The sequence below is a fragment of the Ursus americanus genome, chromosome 27 (genome assembly GCF_024610735.1).
Source record: "Ursus americanus isolate L20-20 chromosome 27, mUrsAme1.1.p, whole genome shotgun sequence".
In the NCBI taxonomy this organism is placed as follows: domain Eukaryota; kingdom Metazoa; phylum Chordata; class Mammalia; order Carnivora; family Ursidae; genus Ursus; species Ursus americanus.
This window is the reverse complement of record NC_142153.1, coordinates 41,295,033-41,314,897: the sequence shown is the minus strand read 5'-3', so window position 1 is coordinate 41,314,897 and position 19,865 is coordinate 41,295,033. Positions and strand designations below refer to the sequence as shown.

The following is a 19,865-nucleotide window of genomic DNA, read 5'->3' as shown; positions in this document are numbered from 1 at the left end:
AAAAAAATAGTCACAGTCGATGCTCATCCATTGTTAACAGAAACAAAAAACAAAAAATGTATAAAGTGAAAAACAAGTATCTTTACTCTCACTGAGGAAATCACATCTTTAGAACAGCAGCGCAGGCTTGGTTTGGCACAAGAAAGCTACAAAGAAGCAGGTATGTATCACCCTTATGATAATAATATGATTTATTTATTGCCATCTGAAATCCCACCTGCTAGAATGGCCTTTGATTTGGCAGCTTTTTTCCTCAAGAAGCAAATCTTCATGTTAGCTTTAATTCAGTGTCGACTCACCGAGTACCTGTATTTATGAGCAAGCTTCTGTTCTAGACCACCAGTGGTTTGGCATTTCGAACTTTCTCATGGATGCCGGGATGCTTTGTGTGTGGTCTAAAGGACAGTGAGGCTGGACATCAGGCAGGTAACTCCAGGCTCTATCCCAGGGCACCTACATGAGAGCTGAGCCCACTCCCATCCAAGAGAGTTCTTGAACCACACTAAAGGTTCAGATTCACTTGGAACAAAGAGGTCCATAGTAAATGCTTACTAAATACTCGTAAATGAATGGATTGCATCTTTTTAAATTTAGAGAACTTTTACTTATTATATAAAACACCTTAGACCTAATGCATACTATTGAATCACTTAATTCTCTTGAAATTTTAAGAAATTCACTTTTATACACATGCAGGCACATACACACACAAATCCAGGTGGAAAAGAATCTATTTTGTGAAATGCTCTTATTGTGTCTAACAAATTATGGTTTGTATTGAGATGCAAAATTTTTATAATGGTTAGAGAAATCCAATTTTTCTAATGTTTCAGAGCTTCAAAATACTTCCAATGTCTAAATCCTTTGAGTCTCAACTACTAAAAATGAATGCTACCACACACGAAAAGTCAATGACTGGATATTTCTATGGGAATGAAAATTGAAGCATCCCTAAACTTTCATTGTTCAACAACTATTGAGAATCTACTTCATCAGATTTTTATTCTCTTTAATTCTGTTTCTACATCTGTCACGTACGAATAATAAAACTACTCATGACATAAGTTTGTTGTTAGGAGTAAATGAAACAGTGCACACAAAGGAATGAGTACTTTTTTCTAAGCTAGATGTTATTAGAATTTTGTATTGCTTTTAGAGAAAGAAAAACTTTTAAAATGATAGTGGTAAGCATTTATAATGACTTTGTGAAATTTCCTCTTTTTATTTATTTATTTAATTAATTAATTTATTTATTTAATATAATAATGTTTTATTATGTTATGTCACCATACAGTACATCCCTAGTTTTTGATGTAATGTTCCATGATTCATTACTTGCATATAACACCCAGTGCACCATGCAATATGTGCCCTCCTTACTACCCATCACCAGTCTATCCCAATCCCCTACCCCCTCCCCTCTGAAGCCCTCAGTTTGTTTCCCAGAGTCCATAGTCTCTCATGGTTCATTCCCCCTTCTGTTTACCCCCCCTTCATTCTTCCCTTCCTTCTCCTACCGATCTTCCTATTTCTTATGTTCCATACATTAGTGAAACCATACGATAATTGTCTTTCTCTGCTTGACTTATTTTGCTTAACATTATCTCTTCCAGTCCCATCCATGTTGCAGCAAATGTTGAGAAATCATTCTTTTTGAAGGCTGAGTATTATTCCATTGTATATATGGACCACAACTTCTTAATCCAGTCATCTGTTGAAGGGCATCTCGGCTCCTTCCACAATTTAGCTATTGTGGACAATGCTGCTATGAACATTGGGGTGCATATGGCCCTTCTCTTCACTACGTCTGTATCTTTGGGGTAAATACCCAGTAGTGCAATGGCTAGGTCATAGGGTAGCTCAATTTTTAACTTTTTAAGGGACCTCCACACTGTTTTCCAGAGTGGCTGTACCAACTTGCATTCCCACCAACAGTGTAAGAGGGATCCCCTTTCTCCACATCCTCTCCAACAATTGTTGTTTCCTGCCTTGTCCATTTTTTGCCATTCTAACTGGCGTAAGGTGGTATCTCAGTGTGGTTTTGATTTGAATTTCTCTGATGGCTAATGATTTTGAACATTTTTTCATGTGTCTGTCAGCCATTTGTATATCTTCATTGGAAAAGTGTCTGTTCATATCTTCTGCCCATTTTATGATTTATTTGTTTCTCTTGTATTGAGTTTGAGAAGTTCTTTGTAGATCTTGGATACCAGTCTTTTATCTGTAGTGTCATTTGCAAATATCTTCTCCCATTCCATGGGCTGCCTCTTAGTTTTTTTGAGTGTTTCCTTGGCTGTGCAGAAGCTTTTCATCTTGATGAAGTCCCATAAGTTCATTTTTTCTTTTGTTTCTCTTGCCTTCGGAGATGTGTCATGAAAAAATTTCCTCTTTTTATAGATTAAAAGTGAGAAACTCTTGAAAATATTCGCATACTTTGACCCAACAGTTTCAGGATGAAATTGTTTTCTAAGGAAACAACTAGAGGTCTACATAAGAATGTTGAAATTAGTATTAGTTATGAAAACAAACTGTGAATAACCTAAATTCTCAACCATAAAGAAAACTTAATTCAATTAGAGAGCATTCATGCAATGAAATATGAGGAATGAGTATCTTTTTATTCACAAATTGAATTTTAAAACTTGGAAGGACCCCAGACCACTTTGGTTTGGAAATGAGAAAATTAAGCCTCAGAGAGGGTAAACTGAAGAAAGTCACACAGCTTGTCAGGGGAAGATTCAGAATCAAAACCTGGGTCTCAAGACCTTCAGTTCAGTGCTGTTTCCATAGAATTATACTAGAGTCTGAACTAAACTAACTCTGAAATAATTAATAGTTAATTTTGTGTCATAAATACCCACCATAAATTTTACCCTCAAGCTAAGCCACTCAACAACAACAACAAAATATATCTTATTTTGGATCGTAATGTAAGCCTCAACAGTGACTAATTTGATTTATTTTCCAGATTAGTTACCATAGGTGCCTTTCTGCAGGCTTTCTCATGGAAATAGGAGCTAAATAGGAACACTCATTAATCTTTTTCTTACATCTGAGAAGGAATTTTAATAGAACCGCTAGCTATCACATCAAGCATCCTGAGTTCTTCTGCACTGTCTTCCCATCACTGCGATTGGGAGTCCTTGAGAATAACCTGCTGTCCAGCTCTGGGAGAGCTGTCACAGGAAGTGGGCGAGCACCTGCGAACAGTGAGGGGGCGGGGGGTCGAGGGGGGTGCTGTTTCAGCTTTTCTATGCTTGCCTCTCCTTCCTTCCAAGGCCCTCTCTACCTAAATGGTTCCCAAAGCTGGCTTGTTCATCAGGACCAACTGGGGAGCTTGTATGTTTGTTTAAAAAGAACTTGTTCATGTATTTTAATTTTTTAGCCTTTTATTATAGACATTTTCAAACATACACAAAAGGGGAGAGAGATCACAGTCAAATGAATGTCACGTGTTCCCACCTTGGTTCGACAAGCCACCCACATTTTGTCCAAATTCTCTTATCTATCTTTCCCCATTTTTTTGCCCTCTTCTGGGTTTTTAAAACCAAATTCCAGTCACCATATCATTTCACCCACAGAAACAGTTACATATATCTAACAGATAAGGACTTTCTAAAAAAAAAAAAGCAGAAAACATAATCACCGTGTCATGCTCACACTTGACAAATTAGCAGCAAATCCTTAATATCATCTAACACCCAGTTTGTATTGATTTCCCCAGATTTTTTTAAAAGATATATTTTAGAGTTGGTTTGTTTGAATCAAAATCCAAACAAGATCCTAAAAATATATTTGGTTGGCATGTTTTCTAAGCCTCCTTAAATATGTACTATCTTCCTGTCCCCACTCTCATTTTCTTTATGCCATTTGTTTGTTGAAAAATGGGTTCTTCTGCCTTTGAAGATTTCCCTTATTCTGAATTTGGCACATTGCATCCTCAAGGTATCAATTTATATGTTCCTCTTTCCCTCATGTTTCTTATAAACTGGAAGATCAAGATGCTTAATTAGATTCAGGCTCAATTTTTTGAGACAAGAATACTGCATAGGAGACACTTAATGTCTGGTTGTCTCTTCCATCTTTCGTGATCAGACTGATCCATGGGTTCAGATATTGTCGGGCTGCTCCATCCCTTATAAAGTTTCCCCCTTAAGTTTCTACCTAATGGTTGTAGGATCCTTTGTTTATTACTGCCTAGATCCATACTTTTATTAAAGTTTGCAAAGTGAACATTCTCAAATTCTAGTATTCCTTCTGCATTTTATTTGTCTATTAGTTAATTCACTCATTTATTTTCAGTTTCATGGAGATACAAGTGACACAGCACACTGAATAAATTTGAAGTGTACAGCATAACGGCTTGACAGGCTTATACTGCAAAATGACATGCGCATAGTGCGGGAAGTCTCATCCAAACACACTACCTCATGAGTGTTTCTCTTGCGATGAAAACTTCTAGGATCTACCCTCTCAGCACCTTTCAAGTGTACCATAGAGCAGCACTGACTATAGTCATGTCGTCCTTATGTCCCCGGTACTTATTTGTCTTATAACTGAGGTTCGACTTTCCGACCACCCTCACCCACTCCCACCACCCTCTCCCCCTGCCTCTAGTAACCACAATGAACTGTTTTGGGGCATCACTCTTAACTTAGGAATTTTTATTTTACATACTTGATGTGTTGCAATCCATTGCACTTCTTTCGGCTGCTGAAACTGTCATGTCTTCGGCCAACAGGCACTCTCCAGTTGGCACTTGTGTCCTTTTGACAAGACCCGGGTTTGGCAGCCTTCTTACTTTCTGACACAAGATGCCCCAGAATCATCTTCTCTACTGCGAGGGCTGCAGATCTGGTGTAGCAGACCCCGCCTATGTGCCTCCCTAGGTTGGCTTGGCTGTAAGTTTTTGGCGTGGTGCTACTGAAGACCGTCCGAGAAGGCCAAGCCTGCATTAAAGCTCAGAGAGGCTGTGGTGAGGACGGGCTCAGCACGTTTCATCACCAGCTGCGTGACGGAGGCCGGTCACTGCAGCGCACTGCCTAGCTGGGCTCACGGCAGCAGCTGCTCCCGGTCCGCCAAGCCACTCGTGGCATGACCCCACAGCTCCTCCCCTTATACCTCAGACCACATGCCTCTACCCTCCCACCTGGACTTTTAGGGCATCACTCAAGTACACCTGCTCACGAGTTTGCCTTGCACCCTGTGGCTCTGTTACCCAGGCTGCTCGAAGGCCCCAGTAGAGAACCAGGAACGCAGGCCAACTCTGACCAATGCAAGAAGGGAGAGGGAAGGAGTTGGCGAATTCCTTACCCTTCCTCCTCATTGACATCGTTCCAAGATGCAATAGTTCCATATGGCCTCTCAGAAGATATCCCTCTTGACCAGGCAACCAGATGTGTTTTCTAGTAGAACTGCAGCTCATTGGCAATACACTGTCTTGCATTTACTTCCCTCCTTTTTCTGCTTCTTCTCTGTTTTATTTTTATTCTTGCTTCCCTGGGTTGCAACACTTACACACACACACCAAGTAAGAGTTAGCATATAGGTTTGAATGATAAAAATATATTAATATTTTAATAAATGCCAGTGAAACATCGTCAACTAAGAGCACAGATAGCTTTAAAAGAAAATCTGTAAAAGGTTATCATTATAACAATTTCGGTTTGAAAGATACCAGTTGCCAGAATTATGTTCTCCCAGGCTTTGCATCTCCATATCCTACACCTTGAGTAGGAGTGATGGTACCTACTTTGCGTAGAAGGCATACACACCCAGGGAACACAAGTACTCTTAGCACAGACATGAAGAAATCTTCTACACATGCCAACTTGTAAATGAAACTCAAAATCCAGGCTCAGTAGGGTAACTGTGTAACTGGGTTGCTCTCCTTCTAACAGACCCACATTAGTTTATGATACTTGCGCAAATCAATTTTTACATAATGTTATTTCTTTTGTTAATACTTTTGTATTTCTCGGTTTGCTTTGTTTTTAGGACCTGCTTACTGCTTTATACAATAGATAAAATGGACAATATCCATCAGTGAGGAGCAAATCCAGAAGAGAAACTCTCAGTTGATAGAGATTTGGGGGGTTGTGATACCTTGAAGGTAACAGTAATTGTAAGAAGCTTCAAAAAAGGAAGAAAGAAAAATAAAGATTCTCTGCCTCGTATTTGGACAATCCAGATTTGGTAGGATCTGAGGTGGGGCCTGGAAAATTGTGCTTCCTCAAAGCTCTCCAGATTATTCTGATGTGCTATAGGGTTTGAAGGCAATGCTATACCCTTGCCTTCCTCCGGAAGGGAAGGGAAGGGAAGGGGAGGGGAGGGGAGGGGAGGGAAGGGAAGGGGAGGGGAGGGAAGGGAAGGGAAGGGGAGGGAAGGGAAGGGAAGGGAAGGGAAGGGAAGGGAAGGGAAGGGAAGGGAAGGGAAGGGAAGGGAAGGGAAGGAGTGGGTGAGAAATAATCACACCCACCCCACTTTTCCTGTCTTCATTTAAAACAAAATGAGGGGAAATTGGGCTTCAAGTGTAATCTCTCAAAGCCTACCTAAGCGTTTCTACTGAATTCAGATCCAATCAAATTTTCCAACTAAGTAAGTGAAACAGCATGCAAGAAAAAGGAAATAATGGGTCCTGAATGCTTACTGATACTACACGGCTTGATATCTGTCCGTGTCTAACATACAAGGCCAATCTGAACCGCTTATTTCTATTGTGTGGGTTTTTTAATCTGAGAATCTCAAAATCCCAGTCTTGCTCGTCTGCCACACGCAGAAGGCTGCCGGACCCAAGGAGCTGGCAATAACACAGCACTAACGGAAGCGCTTTTCTTTAAAAGATACTTTTTGTTGTGCTGAACAACTCCCACCATAAAGGAAAGAAGGTAGAGCCGCACACCCACTAGAGTTGACGTCTATTCCTCTTTTTTTTTTAAGAAACGAAACTTTATAGATATGGAAGAAGCTCTCTATTCTCTACCCCTCACTATCATTCTTTTCACTCTTCTCTGAGCAGGAACCACTTTTCTGAATTTGGAATTTAGTATTCTAGTCACATTATGATAGTTTCACTACATAGATATCCATAAGGAACATGGAATAATATTTGGCATTTTCTAAAATTTCTATAAATTATATTATGCTGTATGTAGCTTTTTGCAGGAAGGTGTTCTTTTTCAACCTTGTTTTTAAGACTTATATATTTGTATAGAAGGCAATTGCTGGGGCGCCTGAGTGGCACAGCGGTTGAGCGTCTGCCTTCGGCTCAGGGCGTGATCCCAGCATTACGGGATCGAGCCCCACATCAGGCTCCTCCACTATGAGCCTGCTTCTTCCTCTCCCACTCCCCTGCTGTATTCCCTCTCTCGCTGGCTGTCTCTATCTGTGTTAAATAAATAAATAAAATATTTTAAAAAAAAGCAATTGCTCACTCGATTGAACTTTTATTCCACTCTAAATATTTTACAATGTTTTCTTCTTAAAGAATCTGTAGATCATTTCCAAATGTCGCTATTAAAACAATGCCACAACGGACGGATACGCATTGGTCAGCTTCTGCTGGTATAACAACCCCCAAACTTCAGAGGCTTCCAACACAGAACACTTATTTTTCTATCAATGGGTCAACGGTTTGGCTGCAGCTGGATTCTAAGACTGGGGCAGGAGAGCCCACAGCAAAGGAAGACAGAAACAAGGGGCAGGGCTCGCGCCTCTCTCTGAGCATGCGCATGCCCTTTCCTGCCCCCACCCAAGCAACAGCAGCCTCAGCACCCCCTGGAATTTTGTCGGAAAGGCAGATTCTCAGGCCCCAACCCGGGCCTACTGAAGCGGAAGCTCCGAGGGTACAGTCCAGCTGTCTGTGTTTCAACATGCTCCTCGTGGCTCTGATGCCTGAGTTTGAGAACCACCAGCACGGAATAAAGGATTAACAGTAATGAACATCCTAGGGTAGGTTCTCTTTAATTTCCTTAAGGTAGGTGAATGCATGGATTTAAAAAAAAATTTTTTTTAAGATTTTGTTTATTTCTTTGACAGCCAGAGAGGGAACACCAGCAGGGGGAGTGGGAGAGGGAGAAGCAGGCTTCCTGCTGAGCAGGGAGCCCCATGCAGGGCTCGATCCCAGGACCCCTGGATCATGACCTGAGCCGAAGGCACACGCTTAACAACTGAGCCACCCAGGCGTCCCTGGATGGATGTTTATTAAACAGTGGGATTCTTTTTTACAATATGGATTACATTACAAAGTATTCAAATTGTATGAACTATGAAACATGAGGGGAAACCAAGAGAAGCTACACTATTTATCGACATATTTATAAATAATCTTGATTCATGTGATAACTGAGTGTATTGCTGTTGATTTATAGGAAGATTCTACTTTGATTTATGCTTTTGTTTTATTACAACTGACCTTTGTGTGATCCCATTTTGTGAGGAAGTTCTTTGGATCAGAGTACTACAATATTGGTCTCTAAATGAATACTTCTACCAGAGTTCATTTTCTGGCTAATTTGCATCCAAATGGCCCTATCTGAAACACTGATAACAGGGCTAAAGATAGTTTAAAGACCCAGATCTTTGCAAGAAAGCATATTAGAGTTCAGCATGAAGAGTTGTATTATGCTAGGAGATAAAATTTCCTATATAACAATTTTCTAATCTATGCCTTTTAAAGATATAATACAGACTTTTAGGTTATTGCTCAAATAAATAGAATTTGAATACATTTTACAACGGTTAATAGATAACAAATATATTTTAAAAGGGAGAAAGTGGAAACCTATATTTGAGGACATGCTACGTTGCAAACTTTTTCAGGTACTTACACATGTTATTTCAATAATCTATTGCCTAAATATTATCATGTAAGTGTTTAGATAGGAAAACTAAGGCTCCGAGCCATGAAGTAACTTGTCCCACGTTACAAGTGGCAGCCTAAATCCCATGTTCTTTCCTCTGTATCACTGTATACCTCCCCAAAACAATTTTTCCATGAAGTTTCAATGAATAATGACTGGGTAAATGCATTTAAAAAGGAGCCTTCGCACATGGAAAGTGCAGCGCAAGTTTAACCAACCAAAGGGTCAAATCTGAGCCTAAAATTAAGTTAATTGGTAGGTAAGTTCATAGAACGTGTAAAAACATTCACCACTTTTTAAAGTTGAGCGGAAAACATTCAAATTAGCTCTCTACATTTGGCAATGTAATCTTGTCCAAAAATGAATTAGAGCAGCTTGCCAAGATAATGATCACAGTGGCACAATTTGTTATGAAAAAGCTGCTTAATGAAAAAAGCCAAGGATTTGTGGCCACTCTCCTGGGTGCTGTGTCTGCCTTGTCCTTTCTCAAGAAGTATCACGATCAGAGTCACTGTGTCCTCTGTACCCTGCCTGTCTGGGACGGCACAAGGGAACGTAATACTCAGCAATCTAAACACTGTGCTGTTAATAATAACTCTTGCTTCCCATAGCGAGTAGTGAAACTGAAGTTTGACAGAATGAAGGGTTAAAATAAAATGCAGTACCAAATAGAAGTCACCTGTATAGGAGAATTCAAAAACTAACTTTTCATCCATCTCAGAAGAATATTAAACTTGCAAAGAAAGAGTTTAGGGCATCCTAAAGATTTTCAAAAATTAGTTTACTTGAATTAGTAGACTCAAGTCTACCAAAAAGCACTCTGAACAGATGCACTTACTGTATTTAAAACATACACTAAAATTAAAACACTATTAAAAAACAGTATTAAAAATTTATTATTTGACAGGAAGTATCTAAGACCTAAAGGTAGTCCAGAATACATTCCCATATCTAAACCTGTCCAAAATACATACTCATAGTCTGAAGGCAAATTATGTACATTTTTACTTAAACAGGACATTTCAGAATAGAACATTTCTGGGGAAATGGGTATCTTTATATATATATATATATATATATATATATATATATATATATATATATATATACACACACACACTATAATATATAATATATGTAATCCTTATATCTTTATCTATAATATATAATTTATTCTTTAAATATATATAATGTATATAATTTATATCAATGTATATAACATTATGTATTATGTATAAATATCTTTATAATATTTTATATCTCTCCTTTATTCCAGACAAAATTTAGAAACCTCTTTCTTTCTTGTCTCTTCATAGTGGAAATAAACAGACCATAGATGACAAATGTATAAGTTCAAAAAAGGAAAATAAAAAAACAAACAGAGGTAAGCCAGTTACTTTGGCTTCTGTAGTCAAAGTATTCAGTTCATTTCCAGAACCTTTCATTTCCTATCCAAGCAATGTGACATCAGAGAGTGAGTGCCAAACGGAGCACACTGTAAACGCATTTTATAGCAGACTATTTAATCAAAATGCACTTTACCTCAGAGAGTCATTAAGAGATATGATTAAGGAGCCTTTCCAAAAAAAAAAAAAAATCAAGAAATGTTAAAAATAAATAACTAGTAACTTTCATCAAACTAAAGATTGAGCAGTGAGGTTTTTGATAGGTTTTCTGCATAGGTGCTATGCGCTGTGTGGTAGACATTAAATATTGAACCCCTAAAAGATCATACTTCCTAGGACCTGACCAGGTGGTAGTGGCCGCAATCTTGGAATATTATGCTATAAATGATTTATGAGGTCATGACAAAACTAGTTTTTCATAGGATCATTTCTAGTTATTATCTGAGATGTATAGGGCTTTAGAGAACCATTCCTTGAGCTCTTAATAATATTCTCCCCAACACAGTGATGTCATCCACTTACACTGTTGGCTTGTCACTTCTCGACAATGTACTGAAATTTGAAGGGGTTGCTGAGATCCCTTGAAGCGCTCTCTCCAATGGTAAATCTGCTACAAGATAAAAGGCATTTTTCTCCCCACTGTCACAGCTTTAAGTTTGGTAATAACCGATCCATAAAATTAACAGTAAACATCCGGGCGCCTGGGTGGCTCAGTTGGTGAAGCATCTGCCCTCGGCTCAGGTCATGATCCCAGGGTCCTGGAATAGAGCCCGGCATTGGGCTCCGTGGTCAGCAGGGAGCCTGCTTCTCGCTCTCCCTCTGCTGCTACCCCTACCCCCACTCATGCTTTCTCTCTATCTCAAATAAATAAATAAATGAAATCTTTTTTAAAAACAAACACAGTAAACATCCAATAAGCAAGTTCTTCCTTGAGCTGGAGCTGCTAGACCCTAGCCCACCTCTGCCCTGTTATTGCAAGGAGAGTAATTATCACACACTGACATTGTTTTGTTTTGGTTTTTACGCTCACTATGAAATTTGGGGAGGGTATGAACTGTAGAATTAGATGATGATCCCATTAACACAAATGTCTTCAACAGGATCCTTCAGTTCATTAATCTCCAATAAAGTAATCTATTTAGGACATTGTCGGAATAGCCTTGAGTCACTTAACACGATGGTATAATGATCCCCTGAGACTCACCCCACATTAAATTAATCTGGAGGGAATGTTTTTCTCCTGGTGTCTAAGCTTCCTAACCTCTTCTACCTCTGCTGTGCTGGAGAATTCCATAAATGTCAGCCAGCTGGACTCAGACTGTGCTATTTCCTAACATGATAGCAGAAAATGGGACAAGAACCCAGAATGTATGTCGCCTGTCTGTGGTCCCATCATCTCACTGTCAACTTTCACTTGCAGTTAGGGCAGCTAAATAAGAGATGGGAGTTGGCAGGAACCTAGTATCTTTCACTTGCCCCTCTACCTCCTGCCCTTCCGCACTCAGCTCTGTGTCCCGGAGATCGGGCTTTGTGGATTATATCAATGGTTTTCTTTGCTCTTTGGCTTCCCTGAGGAGCTCAGATGGAAACTGGGGGAGGGAGGCTAATGAAGTCAGGGTACTTGTTCCCCTGGTTCCCTTCCTGTGTGGTTACCTTGGATTGCCTGTGCCCTTCCGTGGCAAGTCACTTCTTTCTCACGGTGGCTAAACCTGACTCTTTCCTTCCTGGTTTCTAGGTACCCCCCCCCCCTTCAGGCTATATTATATTACAAAGTAATAGTAATCCAGACTCTGTGGTACTTGCACAAAAACAGACCAATGGAAAAAAAAAAAGAAAGCCCAGAAATAAACCCAAGTATACAGTGATAACTCTTTTTTATTAATTTTATTTTTAAGCAATCTCCACTGCCAACATGGGGCTCAAACCCACAACCCTGAGATCAAGAGTTGCATGCTCTACTGACCCAGCCAGCCAAGTGCCCCAGTGTTAACTAATTTTCAACATGGACATCTGGAATATACAATGAGTAAAAGAGAGTCTCTTCAATGAATGGTGCTGGGAAAACTAAATATCTACATGCAAAAGAATGAAATTGGATCTTATCTTACACTATACACAAAAATCTACTCCAAATGGGTTGAACACTTAAACGTAAGATCTGGAACGGGTCAAACTCCTTGAAGAAAACATGGGGGGAAAGCTCCTTGACATTGGTCTTAACTATGATTTTTTGGATATGATATGAAAAATACAAACAACAAAACCAAAAATAAACAAGGTCTACATCAAACTAAAAAGCTTCTGCATGTCAAAGAAAACAAAATGAAAAGGCAGCCTAAAGAATGGGAGAAGATATTTGCCAGCCATGTATCTGATAAGGGGTTGGTGTCCAAAATATATAAGGAACTCATATAACTGAATAGCAAGAATAAGAATAAATGGTTTAAAAATGGACAGAAGACTTGAATAGACATTTATTCCAAAGAAGACATCCAGATGGCCAACAGACACGTGAAAAGATGCTCAACATTACTCATTACCAGGGAAGTGCAAATCAAAAGCACAATGAGAGATCCCCTCACACTTGTTAGGGTGGGCCTTATCAAAAAGACAAAAGATAACAAATGTGCGGATGTGGAGAACAAGAGGAGCCCTTGGGCGCTGTTGGTGGGAATGTAAATCGGTACAGCCACTATGGAAAACAGTATGGAGGTTTTCCTCCATAAAAATTAAAAACAGAACCACCACATGATCCCACAATCCCTCTTCTAGGCAGATAGCCAAAGGAAATCAAACCAATACCTTGGAGGGATATCTGCACGCCCATGTCTACTGCAGCATTATTTGCAACAGCCAAGATATGGAACAGCTTTAGTCTCCATCGATAGATGAATGGATAAAGACATGGTGGTTTATATATATAAGGAATATTATTCAGCCTTTAAAAAGGAGGCGATCTTGCCATTTGCAGCAACATGGGTGAACCTGGAAGACATTATGCTCAGTGATATAAGGCAGACATAGAAAGAAAAAGACCGTATGGTCTCACTTAGGTGTGGAAGCTACAAACAGTCAAAATCATAGAAGCAGAGCGTAGAACCATAGTTACCAGGGGTGGGGAGATGAGGAAAATGGGGAGATATTGGTCAAAGGGTACAGAGTTTAAGTGTTGTGGGATGGAAAAGTCTAGAGATCTAATGTCACCGTGATGACTACATCTAACAGTACTGTGCCGTGGGTGGAGATTCGCTCAGAGCATAGATCTCAGAAGGTACTCTTGGCACGCACACACAAAAAACGTTAATTATGTGAGGAGATGGGTATGATTTGTTGTTTTAGTTTTTATTTATTTATTTGAGAGAGATGGAGAGTGAGAGACAGAGCGAGTTCGGGGCAGGGAGGGAGAAGCAGACTCCCAACTGAGCAGGGAGCCCGACACCGGGCTCCACCCGTGGCTCCCGGGATCAGGACCTGAGCCGAAGGCAGACACTTAGGCCACCGAGCCACCCAGGCGCCCCCAGGAGGTGGGTATGTTGATTAGTGTGACTCCAGTACTCATTTCACTATGTGTGTGTATATCAAAGCATCATGTTGCACACGATATACAGCTTTTGTTTTTTTAAAAAAAAAGGGTTCAGGATGCTATTAGCTTCAGGATGCTGCACTGTCCATTGTGATTCGCGTAGGCTAATGGTTCTCATGCTCTAACACATACTGGACTCGCCTGAAAGGCTTGTGAAAGCCGATTGCGTGGCCCACGACCAGAGGCTTGGCTTCAGCAGGTCAGGTGCCACCGACCTTTGCATTTCTAAGTTCCCAGGTAATGCTGGTGCTGCCGGTCAGAGACCACACTTTGAGAATCACTGCTCTGTACGGACACCTTTGCTTACGAAGAGTATAGGCAAACGGTGTCTGGTAATAGCTGCCAGGAAACCACGCCCAGGGTTGCCAACAGCTGGTTTGAGAGAGATAATTAATAGGCCTGCTTGTATCAGTTAGGGTCCCAACTGGAAACAGATGGCACACTTCAAATAGGATAATTCCCTACAGCCAATAAGTGAATGTGCAAAGCTTGTTAGGCCCTGGGGTTTTGTCCTGAAGACCTAAGCACACGGGTACAAAAACGGAACTCTGCCCATCTCCACACACACTCACTTAAAACAGCTGCCACAAGGTCAAGTTACGAGGTTGCAGCCGTCTGTACTCTAGCTTCAAGGCCCCGGTAAGTGTCTTAGCTGGATATTCTGCAACCTTGTTCGTTTGTTTCCTAAGAGTACCTGGTAGCTTTGGCCTCTTGATCCCACCAATTCATCTTTACTCAAAGCATGACTCATAGGATTTTAAGTGTCTAGGAAAGATTTCTTGTGACGGGTCAGACTTTATCTAGGTAGTTCTGTCCTGTCTCCCTCCGTCTGAGCTACGGCCCCTTCCCCTACTACCTACTGTAACAGCCTGTTCTCATTGCAACACATGTGCACAGGGTCATTTTATTTCTCTCCATCTCTGAATTTGAGGTTGTATTCATTCTTGCTATCTTCCATTTCTCTAAATACCTGTCAAAAGGTATTCAACAGACACACTGACAGCTTTAGGTTACAGATGATCTCTGTGTGGTCCTAATTATGACAGCATTTTCCTTTGCTTGTTTCATTTTGGTATTACATATTTTTAATAGTAATATATTTTTAAGAAGAGCTTATGTAAAATAAGTAAATAAGCACAGAACAGATATAAGCATCTAGGAACCCATTGCCCATCTCAGGACTAGAACATTGTGTATCAGAACATATCTCCCCATCACATCCACCAGCCTTCTCTCAAGTAGCTATGAACCTTTTTAAAAACTAATATGGTATATGTGTATTTTCCTAAGCAACATATTGTTTAGCTTTGCTGGATTTTGGACAAATTTTCTTCAATTTCTACTTCTCACACCATATTTTCTTTCTAAAAATCATTCATATTGTTACATGTAACAATAGCACTTTCGTTTTCCCTGTGAAAATTTCACAATGCGAAGATGCTGCAATTTAGTTTTTCATTCTCTTGTTGCATCTCTTGCTGTGTGTACAGTTTCCAGTTTTTTGTTATTACAAACAAAACTGCTATACCTTTTTGGGGGCACGTGACGGGCTCAGTTGGTGGAGCATGGGACTCTTGACCTCGGGGTCAAGAGTTTGAGCCTCGTGGGGTGTAGAGATTACTTAAAACTACAATCGTAAAAAAAAAAAAAAAAAAAAAGAACCGCAGTAGTTTCTTACAGGTGTCTCTTGGGTATGTGTTTCAGAGTGCCTCTGGGGTGGCTAACCCTGGTGGTACAGTCGCTGAATTATGAGGAGGTGTGCAGATTCACGAGGCAATACCCAATCGTTCTGCAACATACGTGCATCCCTTTAGAATCCTACCAGTATCGTATGAGAGTTCCTGTTGAGCCATACCTTCACCTCGGATACAATCAGACATCCTAATTTTTGTCAGCATGGTTTGTGTATAAGGGTATTACATTGAGGACTTAACTTTCATTTCTCTAACAACAAAAGAAAGTTTCTCTTCTTAAGCATTGTTTTAGTTTCTTAGGGCTGTCTTTTACAAATTACCATTACCGGCTGGTGTGAAACAACAAAGTGTATTCTCCTGTGGTCCTGGAGGCCAGAAGCCCAAAGTCAAGGTGTCGGTAGAGGCGTGCTCCTTCTGATGGCTCTCGGGAAGGATCCTTCTTTGCATCTTCCAGTTTGTGGTGGCACCAGGCATTCCTTGGCTTGTGGCTGCATGGACCCAGTCTCTGCCTTTGCCTTCCTGTGGTCTTTTAGCTCCGTGTGTCTCTCACCTGAATGTCTTATAAATCCACTTGCCATTGGATTTAGGCTTACCTGAATATTCAAGGATGATTGAAACGATCAAGACTCTTAATTTATTACATCTGCAAAGACCCTTTTTCCAAAAAGGTCACGTTCACAGGTTTTAGGGATTAGGACATGGACAGTTATTTTGCAACCCACAATTTAACCCACTACATGTACAATCACAGTTCATGTCTTCTTCCGAATTACAGGTTTGTGATTTTCCCCATTATTCTATTGAATCTTTCCTATTTTTCTATTGAGTCTTTTTGTTTTTGATTTGTAGGATTTCTTTATATTAAAGATATTAATTTTTTTGTTAATTACATTTATTAAATGAGCATTATCCCAGCCCGTGAATTTGCATTTACACTTTTTAAAATGGTGTCTTTTGGAGGCACCTCGGCGGATCAGTTGGTTGAGCATCTGAATTGGCTTAGGTCATGATTTCTGGGTCCATGATTTCGAGCCCCGTGTGGGGTTCCCCGCTCAGCGGGAAGCCTGCTTGTCCCTCTCCTTCTGCCTCCCTCGCCTCATGCCCTCTCTTTCTCTCTCAAATAAATAAATAAAATCCTTAAAAATAAATAAGTAGATAATAAAATAATGTCTTTTGGGGTGCCTAGGTGGTGCCATCAGTTAAGTGTCAGACTCTTGGTTTTGGCTCAGGTTGTAATCTCACGGTCATGAGATCAAGCCCCGAGTTGGGCTCTGAGCTCTGCAGAGAGTCTGCTTGAGATTTTCTCTCCCTACCCCTGTGCCCCTCCTGCTCTCTCTCTCTAAAATAAATAAATACTTTAAATAAATAAATAAATAAATAAAATAAAATGATGTCTTTTGATAAACAGAGGTTCTTAATTTTTATGAATTGAATTTCTCAATCTTTTCTTTCATGGTTAGAACATAGTGTGTCTTATCTAGTAAATCCTTCCATAGTCCAAAATAAATTATTTTCTTATATTTCCTTCTAAGTATTTTAACAACTGGCCTTAAAGCCTTACATCTTTAATTCATCAAGGGAGAATTTTTGTGCATAGTATGAACTAAGAATCTAATTTTACTGTTCTCCATGGAGGGGATAACCACTGCCCTTCATCCTGACTCAGTGTCAGCAGCACCGGTGGATAGCTTACGACCAGAGGACTGTGAGCTTGAGGCTATGAGGCATGATCTGACATGACAAAGGGATTTTATGTTAAGGATACAGTAGATGTTTAAGTGACATCAGCTTTATTACAGAGCACAATTCAACATGTGTCATTTAGAAAGAATAAGAAAATCCAGATGAACATTCCTGCTCTACCAGCAGCATGACATGCATGGCGTCCTACAAGCCTCAACTAATTCAATCTTGTGTACACTTAAGTCTATCTCTAGGAAGGTTTAACTATCATCGCAAGTAACTTACGGTAGTTGTTTTGGCATTAGCAGTCTCATATTTACCAAATGATATCACTAAATAAAGTGGTGCGAAGAAACACTCAGGTCATTAGCTCTTTCTCACCCATCAGGTGGATGAATCATCAGTGCCCCGTGTAGTTAAGGTAATCGTGGGCACATTTGGTTCATTGTAAGCCTGTTCAATCAACCATGCAAATTAGCCAGTCGTGTGAGACAGTCCATTGAACTGATAATTTTGTGTGTAATAAATTGCATACATACACGCAAAAGGAAATCTATCTGAGGTCTCAAAAAACCCAGTTTATAAAATGCATTTTTTTTTCATACAAGGAAGGAAATATTACTTCAAGTCAACCCATAATTTCTGGACATCATAAAAACACAAGTCTTTCTTTGGAAATCATAACTGGTAAAGATAGCCTGCTCATGATTTTTTATATACTGTGTTCTTTTCGACCCTGTTTTGAAATAGTCATTTGTTGGATTAGAAACCTTTACATGTGTTCTGTCCAAGATGGTTAGCCATTAGCCACCTTTGACCATTTAAATTTAAATGATTCAAAGTTAAGTAAAATGAAAAATTCAACCCCTCGTTTTGTACTAGCCATATGTCAAGTACTTAGCACCATATAGAATGGCAGAGATGGAACATTTCCATCCGCACACAAAGTCCTTTTGGATGGTGGTGGTCTAGATACTTTCTTTCACTCTACTGGTATGGCTCTAACATTCATGTAGTACTTTGAAGTTTTTTCATCCATGCTTATACTGAGTCCTTACTGTGTTATTGGTAAGAAGCTATTATTCAAGATTTCTTTATCTGTTGCTGAGCAACAAAGTCCCCCCAACACAGCAGTTTAAAATAACAAACACTTACTATCTCACATAGTTTCTGAGGGGTAGGGGTCTGGGAGCAGCTTCATTGGGTGATCTGGTTCAGGGTCAGTCATGAGTCTGCAGTCAGGCTGTCTCCGGGGCTGCATGCATCCAAAGGCTTGACTGGGGCTGGTGGACCCGCTTCCTTCTTGGAGTTCCAAGTTGGTTGGAATCGTGGTTGTTGGAAGACTTCCGTTCTTCACTATGGAGTTTTTGGGCTTGTCGCAGAGCAAATAATGAAAAAGAGAGTTCGTTGACTTTTATAACCTAATCTCAGAAGTGACATACCATCACGTAGGCTTATTCTACTGTCACAGACCCTGGTTGGTAAGATATGGGAGGAGATTACACAAAGGTGTGCAAGTCACAAGTGGGGATCCCTGGGGCCCCCATCTTGTAGTCCAGCAAATCACGTCACTACTTATGAAGCTCAGTAACTTGCCAGTAAATGTTAGAGGCAAAATTCTCCCTTAAATCTTCTGACTTTTATCTCCTTTCTTCTCTAGCACTCTGCCTTCCCCCATTCAGGCACCGCCTCAACCTCTTCAAACAGTTTGGCTTCTTTATAAACCAGTGACACAGACTAATAATGTTAACCTGCAAACATTACAGCTGAGATTCAAAAGGTCGTAGAGGCTTGATTAATAACAGTTGTTCCTCTCCTTTTCTTTGCTTGATTCAGGAAAAACGATTACAGGAGAGTAGAAACAACAGAAGGAGCCTGCTACTGACAAAGATTCTCTGCTGGACCAAACTCTAGACAGGCTTCTCTAAGCCCTCTAGGCCTCGACCTTGGTGTCTGTCCTTGCCAGACCAGCATCACTCAGTCGTAGCTAGAAATCTGTTAAGTCGGCATAGTCAGAATCTCCCACCCTGGATATCTGATCAACTGTCGTCATCCCCACCATGTCCCAGGTAATATTGGATCACCTTGGCTGCCTTCAGCAAGAATCCTCCTGTCCCATCCATTTGGCCAGAATCCTCTCTCACTCCCCTTACCTTACAAAGATTGCTTTGTTCTTTGTCTACTCGTACAGGAGAAGAGAAGAGGCTTTCTACACATTGTTGCTTATGAAATGGGCAGAAGCAGACTATCTTCTTTCCTAAACATATAAGACAATACAGCTGACTTAAAGATTGCCATATCTTCAACCATAGCTTATCTTAATTAAAAAAAAAATTTTTTTAATGATTCTATTTCAATAAAGGGCAAAGTGTGGACAAAGCGGGCCATGTTAATTTAAACCAATTTCACTTTTTGGCTGGGCATGGGATATTTGTCAATTGGAGGAACAAATAGATACAAATTCCAAATGTCATGGATTTACTGTCAGTGGGCAATCCAGCTGACTGCTTTATCCTCTGGTAATTATTTGAAATCCTAGTTTGGTTAACATTCGCTGTAGATTCTAAGAAATTACTTCATTACAAAGATATTGGGAAATATGCTAAAAATTACTTCATTACAAAGATATTGGGAAATA

At 40.0% G+C, this 19,865-nt stretch overlaps 1 protein-coding gene across 3 annotated transcripts in view; it reads left to right on the top strand.

Moving 5' to 3' along the window:
• Positions 1 to 6,176, top strand: part of LOC123784489 (uncharacterized) — a 402,614-nt gene extending 396,438 nt beyond the window's left edge. For all 3 annotated transcript variants that reach the window (XR_006777469.2, XR_015722034.1, XM_087856553.1), the window contains one exon: positions 5,998 to 6,176. Coding sequence is in view for 1 of the 3 variants with exons in the window: in XM_087856553.1 (XP_087712679.1) it covers positions 5,998 to 6,049 (52 nt within the window). In the remaining 2 variants the exon portion in view is untranslated. The remainder of the gene's footprint in view (positions 1 to 5,997) is intronic.
• The last annotated feature ends 13,689 nt before the right edge of the window (positions 6,177 to 19,865 follow it).